At 41.4% G+C, this 19,841-nt stretch overlaps 1 protein-coding gene across 2 annotated transcripts in view; it reads left to right on the forward strand.

Moving 5' to 3' along the window:
- The window catches only part of rasal1a (RAS protein activator like 1a (GAP1 like)), a 24,386-nt gene continuing 4,545 nt past the window's right edge, over positions 1–19,841 (forward strand). The window contains exons 1-18 of one of the 2 annotated variants that reach the window (XM_033620563.2): positions 1–441; positions 736–792; positions 5,850–5,963; positions 6,328–6,389; positions 8,153–8,282; positions 8,854–8,935; positions 9,098–9,238; positions 9,409–9,500; positions 10,957–11,074; positions 11,659–11,812; positions 13,067–13,131; positions 13,428–13,540; positions 14,104–14,296; positions 14,456–14,593; positions 15,786–15,930; positions 17,730–17,902; positions 18,893–19,038; positions 19,367–19,499. In XM_033620563.2, coding sequence (XP_033476454.1) covers positions 377–441; positions 736–792; positions 5,850–5,963; positions 6,328–6,389; positions 8,153–8,282; positions 8,854–8,935; positions 9,098–9,238; positions 9,409–9,500; positions 10,957–11,074; positions 11,659–11,812; positions 13,067–13,131; positions 13,428–13,540; positions 14,104–14,296; positions 14,456–14,593; positions 15,786–15,930; positions 17,730–17,902; positions 18,893–19,038; position 19,367 — 1,989 coding nt within the window. In that variant the 5' untranslated portion in view covers positions 1–376 and the 3' untranslated portion in view covers positions 19,368–19,499. Of the gene's footprint in view, positions 442–735; positions 793–5,849; positions 5,964–6,327; positions 6,390–8,152; positions 8,283–8,853; positions 8,936–9,097; positions 9,239–9,408; positions 9,501–10,956; positions 11,075–11,658; positions 11,813–13,066; positions 13,132–13,427; positions 13,541–14,103; positions 14,297–14,455; positions 14,594–15,785; positions 15,931–17,729; positions 17,903–18,892; positions 19,039–19,366; positions 19,503–19,841 lie in introns of those variants that run through there. The other variant, XM_033620562.2, reaches the window with a different exon arrangement.

Below are 19,841 nucleotides of genomic sequence, written 5' to 3' on the forward strand. Positions count from 1 at the left end.
GATTATGAACGATGTCAGATGTGAAACCAACATGCAGTGCTGTTGTTGTGACTGCAGTTTGTTCGATTTTTTATTTCAGGATGGATATTTCTGACGGCTCGTCCCTTTGTCTCGTTTAAAAGACGAGCTGGCACAAGATTGACAACGCCAGGACACAGTCCAGCTGCCCACACTGTGGCCCCACTGTGTGCAAGCTGCTGGATTGACTGGGCTGCATGCGCGCCTGTGTCGCGCGCTACTGGTGGGCTGTGCGCTGTCACGCGCCGAAGGTGCCATGAAATGAAGAAAACTCACTTGCGGAGGGGAAGAGCATTATTTATAAGAGCGCGTATGGGAACATAGGATAAATTGGATTATTAGCTCACTCGACGCAACAATGGCCAAAAACACATCTCTTTATTTCAGAATTGTCGAGGGCAGGAACCTCCCGGCCAAAGACGTGTGAGTAATTTCTGAATGGCATGTGCTTCAAGTCGTATTTCTTGGAATAGCCTCAGCATTGTTTAATTGCTACTTGGTTAATTAGATACGAGAAAAGTTACGGCTACATTTGAAACGCTAATTTCTGGTGCACTGTCTCCTGTAAATTAATTGAGGGAATTAGAGGTGAGATAGTCTGTACTCGGATTGACCGCACTATAAGTGAAGACAACGGAAAATTAAATTAAGGCTAACACCAGGCAAATTGACTATGCTCATATATCTCATGCTGTCTGTTTCTCTTGTCTTGTTAAGCTCCGGAACCAGTGATCCATACTGCATTGTAAAAGTTGACAATGAAGTTGTGGCCAGGTGAGTTCTCTCTCATTAGGCTATAAATGAAGATCTGTATATTATATGCATTAAAATACACGTTTCATACAGAGCTGCAGCTGGAAAACATCCACTGCTCATATCTGAATATCTGTCATCTGCACAGTGGGGATATTTGCAGTAGGTTAGTTTTCTGTCTGAGCTCCCGCTACCTTGCGCATGTAAACCCGGGTGGAGCGTGTATGATCAGGGTGGTGGTGGTGTCCACAGCGTGGCTCCTCCAACACAGTGAACCTGATACTGGTCTGGCCTTTAAAACACCCGCAGGTAACCATGGAGAGGGTGCATCAATTATTGCAGGGAGCTCCTGGTGTAAGGAGAATGCTGGGAGCTGGTTCAGAGGTGTTCTCAGTTTGAATACAAAAGTACAGATGATTTCATCCTCCAGAATATTCAGTTTTTATGAAGCCTTTTTTTACACATCAGCTAGGATATAGTACAGTATGTTATTTCCAAGTGGTGCTATTTGATAGTGCCAGATTTCTTTAGAAAAAAAAATGTTTGTTGTGTGCAAGGGCATGGGGTGAATTTAGAGGCTATTGTTCCATCTGGCACTTTAGGGGAAACGGCACAATGATTCACTGCAGACACACACACTCACACTCACACACACACACACACACACACACACACACTAATTATCTGGTACTTGTAGTGTTACTGGCCAACTGACTCCTCGAGTGTGATGTTCATGGATGATGTGGCTGGTAGATTGTGGTGGGGAATAATGGGTACAGTACATTTCAGAAACAGAAGGGCTGTAACGATACACGATAGGTTAAATCTTTTAATCCTAATGATATATGATTAGTACTGATACTAAAACATGACTTTTTCAATATATTTCTTTAAGGGATAGGATATAATATGTTTTTTAAATAAAATCTTTTTATTCAGATGATCTAAAATTGGCAAAATAATAAAATAAATAAATCAGGAACTGATTGTCAAAGTAATATGAATCTGATCAGGCATGTAGTGCCACCTTTCAGGAATTGACATTTTTGATATGGACACATTTCAAATGATATATTAAAAGCATGTAGGTTTGATACACAGCCCTGCTTGTCTTCATAGGAGAACCCTTTTTGGCTTTACATTTTTATTTTATTTTTTTAAATAAAATAAAAAGGAACTTAAGCTGCAAACACATTCATTTCTAAATTACATAATTAACCACGTGTTACCTTGAATTGGTGAAGACATCACTGTTTTTCTCACATGCCTCCTCAGTGAATGGAGAATCCAAACAAAGGCAAACATTCTTCATGATGTAATGTAATTAGGGTCTGCATTTAACAGCAGCAAAACTAGCAGCAATCTCTCACACAACTTGTGCAGTATAATCCAAGTTTCATTTTTACAGTCACATGCTCAGTACTTCCCAAATACATGCATTTCTGCCAAAACATTTAAAACAGGTCAATACAAACTGTCTCACCAAAGAATGTGCATGCCCAGGCACACTCAGGGCACAGAGATGTACTGTAAATGTGTCAAATCTTAATGTTTTAACAAAAATGCATTTGTTTGGAAGTGCTGAGCATATGACTGGATAAATGAACGTGGGAATATACTCCACAAGTTGTGTGAGAGTTGGTAAATAGTTGTTTTGATTAGTTTTGCAGCTGTTAAATGCCAACACATTCTCACTCTGACCTTGTCACATATTGACATTTGGTCATGGACTTTCCACCTCTACATACAACGTGCAAGGTAGCCTGGGTGTGTTGGTTGTTGACGTTCGGCGACATCGTGTCAGCCATCGTGCCTGTTACATGCACTGTCTTCTTTCAACATACACTTCCGTTTTCACAGGAATTTTAATGTTTACATACAGTCTCTTTCAAAATAAATGCACTACATCAGAACAACACCACAAACTGACTTTTTTTTCCTTCAACAAAAAAACACACATGGTTGGGTTTAGGCAAAAAAAACCCATGTGGTTAGGTTAAGGAAAAATAACAGTGTTTGGCTTTAGAGTCTTACGGGACACAAACACCACTCTCTCGGGTAAAAGTCTGTTTGTTGGGCCCATCCACCACACCTGCTGCCCACCACATTTGGCCTTTCGCTGCCTTAACTTTCATCTTTGTCCCACTGCGTTTCCCCCTCACGCCGCTGGGCACCGTCAAATTATAACGGCAACTAGCTGTGTATCATGCCGATGTTTAAGGACACCTTTTTTTCGTTGATTTTTGATGCCAAAAGTCACTGCCCAAGCACCGGATTTTGACAATTTCGGAGTGAGATCGAGCTCTAAATGCAGACCACGAATACTTCAATTCATGAAGAATATTTGCTCTTTTTGGATCCTCTGTTCACTGTGGGAGCACATGAGGAAAACAATGTTTTCTTCAATAATTCATGGTAACGTGATGAGTAAGTGATAGACAAATAATACTTTGTGGGTGAAGCATTCCTTCAAGACTCCTTATGAAATGACATATACAGAAAGCTTACTGAATCCCACTTGCAGCCTTCTATAGTTTTTAAGCAGGACATTTTACCTTGGTGCACAGCACTGATTCCTCGCTGGCTATTTTAGCATAATGATCCCTTAAAATAATGCAAGTTGTGAACAGATCCAAAAAAGTAGGATTTCCCAGATTGTTTCATTTGAATAATTTTAAGGACCCAAACAAGTTAAACTATCCAGTATATCACAAAACTGCATAATTGAGATAAAAGTCGGTAAAGCAAACCAGTGGCTTTTTCGTCTTTCCTCTGCTGCGAATCATCTTGTGATCTCTTGGACAGATTCCAAACCAGAGTCATATTTGCATATTACTCAAAAAAGCATTTATAATCTGTCTACCCTCAGTTACACTTACAAAGTGAGGGTTTATACAGCTGCCACATTTACAACTACAGTAGTCGCAGACCAGCTGTGTGATTTTCTCCATGATAATAATTTATTTGAGGAATTTCAGTCAGGATTTAGAGTGCATCATAGCACTGAGACAGCACTAGTTAAAATTACAAATGACCTTCTGATTGCTTCAGACAAAGGACTTATCTCTGTACTTGTTTTATTAGATCTTAGTGCGGCGTTTGACACAATTGACCATCAAATTCTACTGCAGAGACTGGATCACTTAATTGGCCTAAAAGGTTCTGCACTAAGCTGGTTTAAATCTTATTTATCTGATCGTTTTCAGTTTGTTGACGTTCATAATGAATCATCCTTATGTACCAAAGTTTGTTTTGGAGTTCCGCAAGGTTCAGTGCTCGGACCAATCCTATTTACTCTATATATGCTTCCTTTAGGTAACATCATTAGAAATCACTCTATAAATTTCCATTGTTATGCAGATGATACTCAGTTGTATTTATCGATGAAGCCAGAAGAAAGTAATCAATTAACTAAACTCCATAACTGCCTTAAAGACATAAAAACTTGGATGAGCAGCAATTTCCTGATGTTAAATTCAGACAAAACTGAAGTTATTGTTCTTGGCCCCAAACAACTCAGAGACTCTTTATATGATGACATCGTTTCTCTAGATGGCATTGCTCTGGCCTCTAGCACTACCGTAAGAAACCTCGGAGTAATATTTGATCAAGATTTGTCTTTTAATTCTCATTTAAAACAAACCTCACGGACTGCATTTTTTCATCTGCGTAATATTGCAAAAATTAGGCCTATCCTGACCCGAAAAGATGCAGAAAAATTGGTCCACGCTTTTGTTACCTCTAGGCTGGATTACTGTAACTCTCTATTATCAGGTAGCTCTAGTAAGTCCTTAAAAACTCTTCAGCTAATTCAGAATGCAGCAGCACGTGTACTAACAGGAACTAAGAAACAAGATCATATTTCTCCTGTTTTAGCTTCTCTGCACTGGCTCCCTGTAAAATCCAGAATTGAATTTAAAATCCTACTGTTAACTTATAAAGCTCTAAATGGTCAAGCTCCATCATATCTTAGTGAGCTCATAGTGCCATATTATCCCACCAGAACACTGCGCTCTGAGAACGCAGGGTTACTCGTGGTCCCTAAAGTCTCCAAAAGTAGATGAGGAGCTAGCGCCTTCAGCTATCAGGCTCCTCTCCTGTGGAATCATCTTCCTGTTACGGTCCGGGAGGCAGACACCGTCTCCACATTTAAGACTAGACTTAAGACTTTCCTCTTTGGTAAAGCTTATAGTTAGGGCTGGCTCAGGCTTGCCCTGTACCAGCCCCTAGTTAGGCTGACTTAGGCCTAGTCTGCCGGAGGATTCCCCCCCCCCCCCAACCATAATACACCGGGCACCTTCTCTCCTTCTCTCTCTCTCTCTCTCTCTCTCTCGTATTCTATTACTGCATCTTGCTAACTCGGCCATTCTGGATGTCACTAACTCGGCTTCTTCTCCGGAGCCTTTGTGCTCCACTGTCTCTCAGATTAACTCATATCGCAGCGGTGCCTGGACAGCGTGACGTGTGTGGTTGTGCTGCTGCCGTGGTCCTGCCAGATGCCTCCTGCTGCTGCTGCCATCATTAGTCATTAGTCATACTTCTACTGTTATTATACACATATGACTATTGTCACACATGTATACTGCCAGATATTAATACATACTTTCAACATATTGTACCACAGTAGCCAGAACTATAATATTATTACTTTCATTAATGTTGTTGTAAGCTACTGTTATTACCTGCATCTCTCTCTCTGTCTCTCTCTCTGTCTCATTGTGTCATGCGGATTACTGTTAATTTATTATGCTGATCTGTTCTGTATGACATCTATTGCACATCTGTCTGTCCTGGAAGAGGGATCCCTCCTCAGTTGCTCTTCCTGAGGTTTCTACCGTTTTTTTTCCCCGTTAAAGGGGTTTTTTTGGGGAGTTTTTCCTTATCCGCTGCGAGGGTCATAAGGACAGAGGGATGTCGTATGCTGTAAAGCCCTGTGAGGCAAATTGTGATTTGTGATATTGGGCTTTATAAATGAAATTGATTGATTGATTGACAACAGTTGCTGTCTCCTGCCATCACCGTTGTTGCATACATTCATGTGAGTGTGGTTATTAAGCATGTAAAACCTCTCTTTTCAGGACTGCCACAGTGTGGAAGAATCTCAGTCCTTTCTGGGGTGAAGAGTACACGCTGCACCTCCCGATGGGGTTCCATTCACTCTCCTTTCTTGTCATGGACGAGGACACGATTGGGTAATGCTGCCATCCAAAGCTGTATCAAAATTATTACAGAGTTTGCCAGTTGATTTATCGTCCTCCGAGTCATGACTGCTTACCTTGGCTTCTGAATGAGCCAACATGAACATCATGTACAGTTTAAATGCTTTGGGAAAAACAAAACTCCAAGCTTTGAATAAACAAACATCACCAGGCAGATGGTCGTCCAGATTGAGTGATTAAAGGTCGTTTTTTTTTTCTCCTCTTTTCGTGACCAGCAGTACTATAATCAGTCTGTCTTCAAATTCACCCTGTTTAACCCAAGCAAGATCAAACAACTTTGATAGTATTTTCAATAGCTCTTATCTGATAAGCAATTCTTTTATCATTTTTTCTACAGCCATGATGATGTTATTGGAAAGATAACTCTGACCAAAGAAGCCATTGGATCCCAATCTAAAGGTATGACTGAACAAATCTGTAACAGGATGGGTGCATGACCACAGCTCAGAGGTTAAACACACACGGCTTCCCATGACTGAGTCAAAGGTCTGAGTGATTGACGAGACGGAGGCTCTGGGAATGTTTCTCAGTGCTCTCTCACATGTTCAATTTGACTTGTTTACATGTATTTGAGGGTCGGGTTGAGTTGTGTAAACTCACAGGGCAATGAAATCAGCAATCTCACTGATATATGTGTTAGTATGGTGGCTTTCCTGGTGCTTGTCTGCATAAACTCTTGTTTTCTCTCTCATTGTGCATTACAAACCATCCCTTTGTGCAGCAGCCTGCAGCGCTGTGAAATAACAACCAAAGCATTTCAAATGGCTCCAACCCATTTAATGTCTGGCTATCTTACAGAGGCTTTCACATTCAAGAAATTAGTCACACTGTTTACCTCAGCATGAACTCTCGCACTTTCTGCACTGTCTTGGCCAGACATACGGCATTTAAAATATGGTATGTCCTGATGATGTTGTAGTTTTATTAAATTGCCAAAACTGTTTACTGTGGTATGTTTGCTGTATACTGATGCGTCTCTCTTGAGAGCCACCTGGTGTGGCCTTCACTTGTGTGATTCATTGCTACATGGTGGTACACTGAGTCAGTTACTCTCTCACAGGAATATTCTCACAGCCTGGCCTTGACATTGTACCCTCTCTTATGTGTGATATTTCTGAAATGATAAAACAGAACACATTGAATGTGACTGACAAAACAATATCACATCAGTTACGTGTTGTTCAGACTGTCAAGGACTATACTGGAGTTTTTCTTTGACCGTGCATACCTTCACCCTGTCTTGTTTTCGCAAGCCTTACAGACATTTTTGCCCAACATTTGCTATATTATTATAGCCTATATACTTACTCAAATACATAATGTTTAGCAATTAGTCAGTTAATTAGACCATCAAATACAAATGTATTAGCTTGTTTTCCCCATACACAGTGGCCCCTCCAAGAGGGGGCCATGGCCTCCTGATACAATTGCCATCCATTCGTACCAATCAGCATATTGACTACATATTGGCTAAATAATGCTCCAAAGTTAGGCTAAATTTTTGCGAGGTAAAAACTGGCATGGCCATTTTCAAAGGGGTCCTTTGAACTCGCACCTCAAGATACCTGAGTGAAAATAGGTCCTTTGAGTCTCCCCTAAACTTGAGAGGGCTTTTTCCAAGTAAATTCCATGTACCATACAATCAATGTACTCCTTCAAATTAAAGCTGTATATGTGTCTTTTTAAGGAAAAGGACAACCAGTCTATTTGAAGAAATTAATCACCTAACATGTAGAGGTATACCGCATTAAAACAGGTTTATTTTGAACTTAAAATATTTACTGTACTGGTACTGACATGGTGTCCAACTAGCCTGTATACTTATACTATATACCAGAAAAAAATCCAGGGGTGTCACAACCCATCAACACTCCAAATCCTAAAAATACTCAATTTGCTCTTGAAAAAGAGTAAGAATTACAACTGAGAAGCCAGAACTGGGGAAAATTAATCAGTTATCACAGTACTTGCAGATTATTTTTTCTGTCTATCAGCTAATCTATTTATCTGCTAAAAGTGTCAGCTCTAAATTAATTTCCGCTCTAGGATATCTCAAAATTCCCCTAGTTTCAGTGTTCATTATCCTCTCTTAATGTGTGATGCCATAAAGCTGACAGGAGTGTTGTTTTAACGAATAATGTCTCTCTGTGTGATATGGTCAGGAATAGATTGTTGGCTGAATCTGACGAGGGTCGACCCTGATGACGAAGTCCAGGGAGAGATCCATCTGAGTCTGGAGCTACTGAAAGATACAGAGAAGCTCAGCCTGCGATGTCAAGTCATTGAAGCCAGGTAATATAAATCCTGTCACTGTGAAAGTGTGAGGAAAATGAGGTCATTTAGAGATACAGTAGTGGACAACAACGATAGCCTAAACATTAGAGTAGCAGGCTTGTTACCAGAAGGGTAGGTAGACTCTAAGGGCATGTGTATTTGAGTTTAAAGATGATTAAACTGGTCATCAGTCAGAAGTTAAATTACTGTAGCTGAGACCTGGCAGTGTCATTGCTGCGTCTGTGCTGAAATTTTATCACCATCACCCCGCAGGCCTCCACACTCCCCTCCTGAGTCATACTGCCACTATCACACCACTTACTGCCCCATCTGTGCGTCCCAGGCTACAATCTCTTCCTCTCAGGCAGGGCACTAATGAGCATGTCAATCAGAGCCTGACACTGTGTTATTCAAACATGCACGAATGAATGTGAATCAAGTTTGAAGGGATAAGGTCAAGTGGAAAGCAGTGATTTTTTGCTGTTGTTCCTGGCTAATTTGATTTGCAGAACAGGTAATAGGAGTTTGTTGAGCATTTCAAGTGCATTGATCAGTTCTGTTGTCTTTTGGTCTGGTGATATACCCACAGGGACTTGGCTCCAAGAGACATTTCCGGAACCTCTGATCCTTTTACAAGAGTTATTTTCAACAATCACAGTGCAGAGACCTCGGTGAGCTCTATGTGCATGGGTGTACACTGTGCATTGGTTTCAGTAGAGCTAGAACTACATGTTCTACTTGATGGTGGTTTGATTGTCTGTCATTTTATTTCACATTACTGTCCACCTGTAAGGTTTTATGATTTCCTAACACCCCAACCTGCTGGGTTTTAGATTATCAAGAGGACCCGTTTCCCTCACTGGGGAGAGACCCTGGAGCTGGAGTTGGATCCAGAAGAGCTGAGTGAGGAGGGGTCTGTCACTGTGGAGGTCTGGGACTGGGACATGGTGGGCAAGAATGATTTTCTGGGAAAGGTGAGGATGCCATCATTATAATAACAGATTCAGATTTGATTTCATGCTCATGTTATGATCACTACAAATTATGCCTCGCCTGGAAGTTCTGCATTTCCCACCATATCAGTCCGTAATGTGTTATTATTCCTGTCTGATACCGTATCCTTGTTTGTTCTTTCTTTCCACAGGTGGAAATCCCTTTTGCTTGTTTGCACAAGACACCTCCATTAGAGGGTTGGTTTCGTTTGCTTCCCTTGGGAAACAATGAGGTTGATGCTGGGTGAGTATTGTGGGTGTGCTTGTTTGTTCAATGTGGTAACTTTGTGTGTTTGTGTAACAAAGACAAGCATTGTGCTCTTGGAAACTTTTAAGATTCAAATCCAGCAGCCATTAGTGTTTTAAAATGCTCTCAAGGAAAGTGTTTGTTCCCCGTCGTGCTTTCTGTAATGCATTTAAATGAACTTTTACAGGTCTCTGATAGCATCTGTTCTTAGAGATAATTTTAGAACAGAGAAAGCTGTGTGAACTGCCAAAGCATATAGTGTCAAAGAGGTTCATTAGGAAATGAGGCACAGTTAGTTTTTTTTTTTTTTTTTTTTTGAAGGGGGCAGCACCTTGCTGAGTAGAAGCTGGTTTGAGATCTGTTTTTGCTACTGTAAAAAAAATATCTAATGGCAAGATACTCCTCTGGGACTGTCTGTTAAAACTATCCCTCTGACAGTTTTCCTGACCATAATGACTCCCAATTATTGTTCCACAATGGTATAGTGCCAGCCAGATGTTTAGAAATGTTGGTGTGCCTATACGAAATCTTATATATCGATATATGTGCAGGCTCTCTGTATCAGAAAATGGTATTATCCAGACCTTGGCCAACCCTGAGCTGAGCCCAGCCAGGTTTTCATCGAGACTGTGGGGCCACTGGCTCCCCAGCTTGTTTGGGGGTGCAGTTTTTTGAATTATGTCTTTTTATGTGAACTTGCTCAATGTAGTGTTGGGAATGTCTTATCTTTTTTATATATAAATTGTATATAGTTGCGTTTTTAAACACACTCGCCAGCAAAAGTGAAAGTAAAAGCCAAACGCAACCCTAGATTCATTCTTGTGGGTATTTCTCTTCACTATATGTTCTGCGCTGTGCCTCTTGGATACCTGCTGCTTACGGTGTGTGACAGCTGGTTGCTACCTTGTTATAAAGCCCTGTCCTCACCTGCGTGCTGTGGTGGTACACGCCCCTAAGTGTCCTAAGCACAGAATTAAGAAGGAAATAAGAAGATACAGGCAGAGGGCACACACGTCACACACTTCTGCTGGGCCATAAGTAATGACTTAGAGGGATTACTTCTGTATGGGTCTATACAGTTTTTTAAGCAAAATAGCATAGTATATCTTTAAAAAAAAAAGGAATAACATGCAATTATATTAAATAGTCTAACCATTTTCTACTCTTCCTACATACAAAGTTCAGTACAAAAAAGAAGAAACAAGAAACAAAGCCACAGAAAATCAGATGTCCTTGCTTGTCCTCACTAACTGAAAAACAAAGTAATCCAGGAGCTCATGTTTGTTTGAAATATTCATCTTTTCCACATAAATATTCTGATTGCTGTCATAGACCGTTTTTTGTTCTTTTCCAGGATATGTTTTAAAGAAGGGAGCTTACCTCACGATAAGATTAAGGTGTGCAGAAAATCCCCTCTTTTTTTTCACTCTGTGGTATTTTCCTCTGTTGCCAGAGGCAAGCTGGGAGCGCTGCGTCTGAAGGTGCGTCTGGTGGAGGATCGGATCTTGCCATCTGTGTACTATCAGCCCCTCATTCACCTTCTGGTGGAGTCAGTCATCTCCCCTACAGAGGTCAGCATCACCAGTTTTCTTACGACGATAGACAATAGAAAAACTATTTGCCCGTGTCAGCAGCATGTCATGACCATAGTCTGTATAAAAGAATCGACGTAGCTATCATGATGTCACTAATTTGTTTGTGACCTGCTGGTTTGAAACCTCAAGTTCAGCATTTTGGCCACTGCCATCTTGTTTTGTTTGGAGTCAGGAGTGATATTTGGATATTTGGACGAGAAGGTGGAGTTGTAGATGAGTAGGAGGTGGATTGACTCATAAACTGTAGCTACGCTTTGCAGACAGCCTGTCACTCAAAGCGTCTGTCCCTTAATTATGCGTGACTTTAAGCCTTAATAAAATGTAAACAGGTGAGTTATAAAAAACATTCACCCCCTTTACAGTTGTCATGAATGTTGAAATTAACTAAAGAGACCAAAACTGTTTTTTTATACCAGGCTGTAAACATGTTCATATCTGTTGTATGCTGGGTATTTTAACATGGAGGTCTATGGGGACTGACTCACTTTTGGAGCCGACCCAAACTGCAGTTTGTAGGTTGCCACCTGGTCATGACTGAGTCTGAGTCGTCTTTTCACCAGGTGGAAGAGAGCACTGCACTCACCATGCTGGAGGAGGTGAACACGGTCGAAAGCCGGCAAGATGTGGCAATGACTCTGGTGAAGATCTACCTGGGCCAGGGCCTGGTGGTGCCTTTCCTGGACTATCTCAACACCCGTGAGGTCAACAACACCAGTAAGATTAAAGGAATAACGTTGGCACCGTTTAAAATGTTGTTGTAGCTCAAAACATTCCACATGTAAAAACTGTGATTACATAACACACAGTGTGCGTAAGACCTAAGTTTATCCCTATTAGTCAGTATTTATATTAGTCAGAGTTTGGACCTGTCCATTTGTCTCCAGAGACCTTCTGAGAGCTGCTTCTATTTAAACTCTGAACTGACATCAAGGTCTCTGAACATTCATGTTCTGTGTGTGGGCAGTTCAAGTCTACCAGCACTATATTTACTTCCCTGATGCCAATTATTTACTCACCCAACGGTCTTTTCATGGCTTCTCTGTGGTCTGTATTAGTCATGTTTTTGCCTCCGCACCACATCCCCATTGCTAATTCACACAGAGTTGTGCTCTGGTCTGTGGGTTCTGTTGGTGTAGTTTGAGATAATAAGCATAGTGCCTATGTTTCCATAGCAACTCCACATGATCCAAACGGTAACTGCTTGATCAGGAATAGATGCCGCAAGCAGCCAGACATTAAAGTTGGGCACAGGGGTAAAGACAAGGGGGGAAAAAATACTGTACCCCCACTGGGCTGCAATCATAACTCTGCATCTCTTCACACGCCCTGATTTTTAAAACCAAAATATTTCACCTGGCAACCCAGTCCTGTCGCTGTGGATATTTCAGCATTGCCACCTTGAAGGATTTAAGTGATATTACAGCAAGGACAGTCCGCCTTTATTTGCGACAGAGCACTGTGTTTCTATAGCAGATCAATTCTTGGCATTCAAACACAGATCAAACAGAATTGAAAGCCTCAGCACACCAGACCAAATGCCTGAACTGAAGGCAAAAAATAGACAAAGGATCCACACACTGTATTAATAGCTCTCAGTGAATTTAATGAAGCAATGCCAGAGATTTTTATCAAGCATGATTATGTGCCTGATGAGGGTTTTTGTGAGAGCTTAAATGTTGCTTCATTACATTCACTGAGAGCTATTTCTGCCCTCAGATATACATCAAACTTAGTGTCTTTTTTTGGGGCATTGTGGGTGCCTTTATTAGACAGAGAGTAGAGACATGATAGGAAATGAGACGTGAGAATGACATGCTGCAAACCGGGGGCATTGTGGTTCATAGTCAGCACCAGTGTATATTTTTACTTTAATTTAATTTAATTTAAAACAGTATGGGGATGCTGTGATAAACTATGTTATTATTTAGTACAAACCCAATTAATCTTTTTTTTTCTTTGCTCTCATAGCTGATCCAAACACATTATTTCGGTCCAACTCACTTTCCTCCAAGGCCATGGAACAGTTTATGAAGGTGCGTTGAAGTGTCTGTTGTTTCGTTTTATATGAAATTGTGGGTGGTGAGTGAAACTTTCTCTGCTCTTTTGTCTTTACATGCTTTGACTGATAATTATTTCTAATCTTTTGGCCATCTTTGCCATTTTCTTCCTGAACATTCCCTTTCTTTATTAAATGCACACTGAGTTAGTTACACGTCTCATGCTCCCCTTGCTGCATCATGCCGTGCCTTGTTTACACATTTATAAAAGAATCCATGTCACATAGATACAAATGAGATGTCCTCAGCATATGGTATTGTTTTACTGTCAGGCTGTTGGCATGCTGTATTTGCACGAGGTGCTGAAGCCCATCATCAACCGCATCTTTGATGAGAAGAAGTACATTGAGCTGGACCCGTGTAAGATCGACCTGAATCGCACAAGGTAAAACAGACCTAAAACAATTCCTGATGAATCTTAATGTAACCTAAAAATAGTCCAGATCTGCCTCACAGGCGCTCGTCTTAAGCCACAGATGACGAGTGGGGGTTGTAGGTCCGTGTGTGTAGTTCACAAACTTTGTATTAAAATGGTCAAATGGAAAAGCTGTCACATGAGACTGCCCACTTTCTTTACACTTCACCCCTGAGAGGAAGACATCAGTGTGAGAAAATGGGAAAAAAAGGAATGTAAAAAGGGGGAAGGCTGTTGCTTGGCAACTGCTATGAGCCCCCTGAGATGTCTATCTCTGACATGGAGGGAGATTGAGGATCTAATGTGCTCTGAGTCTGCAGTAGATTTGCCTGCCATCACCTTGTTTGTTGTCACCATTTCTTGTCTTCATCTCTCTGGACATCTTCAATTACACACTCAATCTCATAACACACACTCACATGTAATGACATATCCACAAACAGAGAGGTTATCAGTTATACTTTAAGAGGCACTCTAACCTTTCTGACAGAGGGAGATTCAGTCATTTACGATATCTGTCCTTCTCTCCGAAGACGGATTTCATTTAAGGGTGCCGTGTCAGAGGCAGAGGTGCGGGACAGCAGCGTGGAGATGCTGCAGAGCTACTTAACCAGCATCATTGAATCAATCGTGGGCTCAGTCGACCAGTGTCCTCCTGTCATGAGAGTGGCCTTCAAACAGCTACATAAGAGAGTGGAGGAGCAATTTGCTGAACCTGAGAATGAGGTCAGTCTGGAGCAAAACACACAAAAGAAAAGCAGCTGTAAACACCTTTTCGAGGCATTTTAAATTATCAGCAGGGCTTGTGTATTTGAGATTCGAGCATTTTTACATTGCCATTTCATATTATATAATCAGCCACATCTGTTGACTTCATTTTTACAGGATGTGAAGTATTTGGCCATCAGTGGATTCTTTTTCCTGCGTTTCTTTGCTCCTGCCATCCTTACACCTAAACTGTTCCAGCTGAGAGATCAGCACGCCGATACGCGTACAAGCAGGACGCTGCTACTGCTGGCCAAGGTACATTTCGCAACACGGACAGACACACAGATACTTCCAAAAATAACTTTTCCAGAATCCCGACATCGCACTCAAGCAAAACAGCAAAGAGGTAAATGCACAGGATGGGAGGTCACATGCTGTGTACCAAGAGTGAAAAAATTTAATTAGCAAGTGTAACAAATAAATATGAAGCAGGAACGTAACATAGTGTGTACACGATATGTGCAGGCAATGATGCTCCATAATAACACAGCACTGAGCTGTTTCTCTTTTGTCACCTAGCCAAGTTATTACATAATGCCATTAATTCAGCAATATCTGTGCAAAGTAGCTTTTAGTTTTATGTCAATATAAAAACTGTACTGCTGGGAGATTTAATAGGTAAAATATAAACATGTGCATAATCAATAATGCCCTCAAATATTATTCTACAAATATCTTGTTTCCTTTTAACACTGCTGTGGCATTCCAGAGGTAAGGGGTCATTTTTTGTCAATGAAAAATTTAAGTAAACTCAAGACACAGCATGTCTCACTGTGGATTACTTTACCAACAACACCAAGTGTGGATTTGTTGTCAGTGCCATAAATTTTAATCAATACCCTCTCACATTATGTCCCGCTCAGTCATCCAGTTCAATGTGGAAATAGATCAAATCTAAAAAGAATGATGCCACCACAAAAACAAACAAACAAACAAACAAAAAATGTTGTGACTGGCAAGAAAGGCGTTAAGAAGGTTATAGCTCACTCTGCTTTTGAATGACCCCTGACTGTTGCCAACATAAACACCCTCGATATCATTAAACTAGAGTGTCATAGTCACACATTGGAAGAAGAAGACGCAGAAGTGAAACCTCGTTGTTCTTCGACGTGTGGGTTCTGTAGTTGCTGTCCATGGTGCTGAAGTGCTGTTGCCATGGGTCCTCTACAGAGAAAGGGAACAGGCTATTTTTACCTCTGTGTGTGCTGCAACCAGACTGCGGTTCAAAGCCGAGCATCAGAGAGGGGTCTAGAGAGGGACTTCCTCCTCGCCCTAAGCCAGGTGTGGGCTGGACAAAGGGCCTCACAGCATGCTTGGCCTCAGGGACCCTTTTGATCTCAGACTTTGAGATATGCAGTCACTCACACTGAGTTCTGTCAGTTACTGGGGGATTTGATGTGCTGAAGATGTGAGTGTTGACTGAACATTGTGTCTTTGTGGTCGGCAGGCACTGCAAAGTGTCGGGAACTTGGGCCTTCAGCTGGGTCACGGAAAGGAGCAGTGGATGGAGCCTCTTCATCCCATCATCCTGCGCAGTGTGGCCTCTGTCAAAGACTTCCTGGACAAGTTGATTGACATAGATCACGACATCGGTAAGGCTGGCAATAGTAAACACACCACTAAACCTAAAAGGGAAGCATGTCATGCTGTTTAGCTAATCAGCCACAGGCCAGCTGCTAGCGTAAAAGCTCCCAGCTGACATTACAACTAAGCAAAACGATACGGTAGCGGTGAAATATTCATCACTAGCTGCAAGCTTAGAAAAGAGATGACATGGTTAACGAGCTGGCGGGGAGCTGGAGTGAGAAGCCGCAGGCATTTGTACACGCCACACTGGTTACCCAACATGCTGGGCTGCTTTCTTACCGTCATCTGTCAGTGAGGCTGTTGTTGTGAAACTTCTTCCCCCTCTGATATATCGTGTTTCAGCCGCCTCCTGCACGTCACACCCACTCCTTTCTCTTAAAGGCCAGTTTGACATTTAATGCTCTTCAGGTGGATTTGTTGGACAGAAGTGGACGCTTGTTATGCCTCTTTGAAGCTGTCCTTCATGTGGCGATGAAGGAGGCTGAGTTGCCATCAATAACAAAGTGCTGAAAATGAAGACTTGTAGTGCAGTTTAACAATGAAACAGTGTTTACTGTCGCAGCACCACCTTGTGTCTACATGCGTAAACATGCCATAACATAGAGAGGACGATATGGAGAAAATCAAATATAGCAGTATTTTTTTTTACCAAATACGTTGATAGCGATATTCCAGTGATATTGAAGGGTTGACTATTGCTTTCCCAAGATATATACACAATGAGATTTTTAATGAATAACACTAATGTGGATATAATGACTTAGTGGGTAAAGGCAAACAACAGAATGACAAGAACAGTCTGGAAAGTTCAGAAAATTTCATTACTTTACTGTAATGCAGCCTTTAAAGGAGCAGTAAGTAGGATTTAGAGGCATCTATCAGTGAGGGTTGCTTATGGCAAACAACTAAAACTTAACCATAGACCTTATATAAAGATGGACAATGCATCTCCACCTTCTCTCACTGTGCAAACATGATGCCAAAACATCCCAGATACAGCCACTGCCATCTTTCCCTGGAAACATCATTTGGAGCCAGAGTCTGCTCAGTAGCCATCTCCATGGTGTTGAGTACCCGCCCATACACCTGTCCAACCAATCACAAGCAACACATTGGCACACATAGCTGTGAAACATGATGTCAAACCGCCTTTTTATTAGCATTAAATACCTAGAAAAATGCTTTGATTATTTAGTTTGCTTCATGTCCCTTAAGCTAAGATGGAGGGGGCGGGGTTTATGACCTATACTGCAGCCACCAGGGGCCGCTAGCCTAGCTCTTTCTAATGTGTCTTCACCAAATTATCCACAAATGTCTCTTTCACTCCACAACAAATGGACACTGTGATTTAAACCAATAAAAACACTAAACAAAATAGTTTCACGTTAAAAATCTGCTGCTTGGATCTTTGTGGAAGGGCTGCTAACTACAGTGGCTGACACAAAAACGCGAATGGCCCTATCTAGAGCCAATGTTTGGTTTGTCAGTTCTGGGTTAGTGTAAGAATATGGCGGTGCAACATGGCAGACTCCTTGTACAAGGACTCCCTCCCCATGTAGACATAAACTAGTTTAATTAAAGAAAACATAATTATTATATTATATTCCATTTCAGCCAATATATTCCCCTTAATCCTACACACTCAACCTTTAAAAACAGGAAAAAACAACAGTTACAGTATTAGGATATCAGACATCTAAGATGCTATCTATTCTAATATCACATTATCGATATAATATTGCTATATTGCCCAGCTTTACCATCACGTGTTGTTTAAAAAAACTCTTTAATCTTCATCCTGCAGTGTCCGAGGTGCCACAGAGGGCTATATTCATGCCCTCAGTCACAGTGAAAGAGGGATACCTCCAAAAACACAAGGCAGAAGGACCCCAACTGCTATCCCGCTTTGCCTTTAAAAAACGCTACTTCTGGTTGACGAGTGAGACACTGTCCTACGCCAAGACGCCTGATTGGCAGGTTGGTACTGAACCAGTGGCTTATAGCTTTATATTGTTTATATTTCCTTATGTTTATCTACTTTACATTTGGCAACCAGCCACTGTTTCAAGTTTTTATCATTTGGCTGGGTAGCTAAGTGGTGCTCTTAAATCTGTCTTTTACTGTGACATCTGGATCAAAACACAATGTCTGCCAGATAAATGCCTATTTATTCTCCTTGTCCTATAAACAAGCCAAAAATAGTTGAGTAAACTTTGAATCAAAGTCATGTGAAAGTGACTCATCCATTATTAGGAGCTGATATGCTCTCTGACGATGTATTAGTCACCGTGTCTGCTCTTTGAAGGACGTTTATCGACTTGGCTCATGAAAAGAGGAAGCATTTCAGTCATCCCCTGCTCAATGCATTGTATTTGTGTTGATCTCCTTGTGACAACATCATTAGTGTTATTACCATGTGGTGCCTAACCTTGTGATAATGATCTCCTCTCATTCACCAGCCAGAGACAGAGAGAGAGAGAGAAGGAGACGGAGAGGGGAGCAGGCTCTCTCCAGCCCAGTAAAAAGCTCTCTCTTTGAGCCAGTCCCGGCTTTGTGTGACTGGAATAAAGGCGAGGGGTAATTGAAGGCTGTGGATATTCATGCTAACATTGCAAATCAGATTGCAGACAATGTCCTGGCCCCTTTCCTCAGTGTTGGAGCACTCCAGTCTCAGAGAAGCGAGCTCCCATTGGAAGTGGCTGATTTACACTTTAAAGTGGCCTTTCCTGCGATGCTGATCTCATCTTCACTTCCTCCTTGTCTCACACAGTTCCTCTTAGGGTAATGTGTGCAAAATATCTCAGTATTAGACACCACTCCATTAATTAGCTCTGTGATCAAATATCACTTTTATTTCATTTACGCCTTACAGTAGTCCACACCACCTGAGGCAAAAGCAGGATCCATCTTTACTAGCCTGCATACTTGTGTTAATTGATGCTGTGGTTTGTGGCTGGATTGTTGCAGGTGCGCTCCTCGATCCCTATTCAGTGCGTGTGTGCCGTGGAGAGGGTGGACGAAAATGCCTTTCAGCAGCAGAATGTAATGCAGGTCATCACCCAGGACAACGACGGACAGCTGCACACCATGTACATCCAGTGCAAGGTGCATTGGTACTGACACCTGACAGTCACCAACAAAGTTCTTTACCTTTTTCAGTTTGCAGCATATAATTATCTTATTTTTCCAGTTGATATTTGGCTGTTTCATGATGAAGAGTTGAGATCAAATACAACAAGATCACATTTTTAATTTAATTGATAGTTTCAGAAGATTGAGGCTGACATATTGTAAAACACAAAACATATAATTTAATTAAAATGTACTTTAATTATTGAGGGATTTTTAGTTAAATAATTTTGAATAGCAAGATTTTTCCTGCTTTGATTTCAGTATGGCTTTAATAGACCACCAAGTTAATGGTTCTTTGGGTCTATCTAGAATGTGAATGAGCTGAACCAGTGGCTGTCAGCGATCAGGAAAGTCAGCATCTACAATGAGCGCATGCTGCCCTCTTTCCACCCAGGGGCTCATCGCAGTGGCAAATGGACCTGCTGCCTGCAGGCTGACCGGGCTGGTAATCCATGCTTTTATTATTATCATCATTATCATTATTATATGATAGCTGAGCAGACTTTAAAATCTTTCTATAAGGGCTCAGGATGTAGTTTAACCATCCTATAACCTAACCTATTTTTATTGCACTGCTCATATAAGAAATGCAGCCCAGATTTACAGTTACAAATGGGTTGAATTACACCCAAGATGCCCCCAGCAGGATCATCAGGATCATCAGCATCTCAGCGCATAAGCAGTGTTGTCCATCAACATGCATTACTTCACTCCTTGTCGACTAACTTGTAGCTGGCTTCAAAGAGCGACTGAGCTCCTGGCGATCCATATTTAATGACTAAAC

This window comes from Epinephelus lanceolatus, chromosome 9 (genome assembly GCF_041903045.1).
Source record: "Epinephelus lanceolatus isolate andai-2023 chromosome 9, ASM4190304v1, whole genome shotgun sequence".
In the NCBI taxonomy this organism is placed as follows: Eukaryota; Metazoa; Chordata; class Actinopteri; order Perciformes; family Serranidae; genus Epinephelus; species Epinephelus lanceolatus.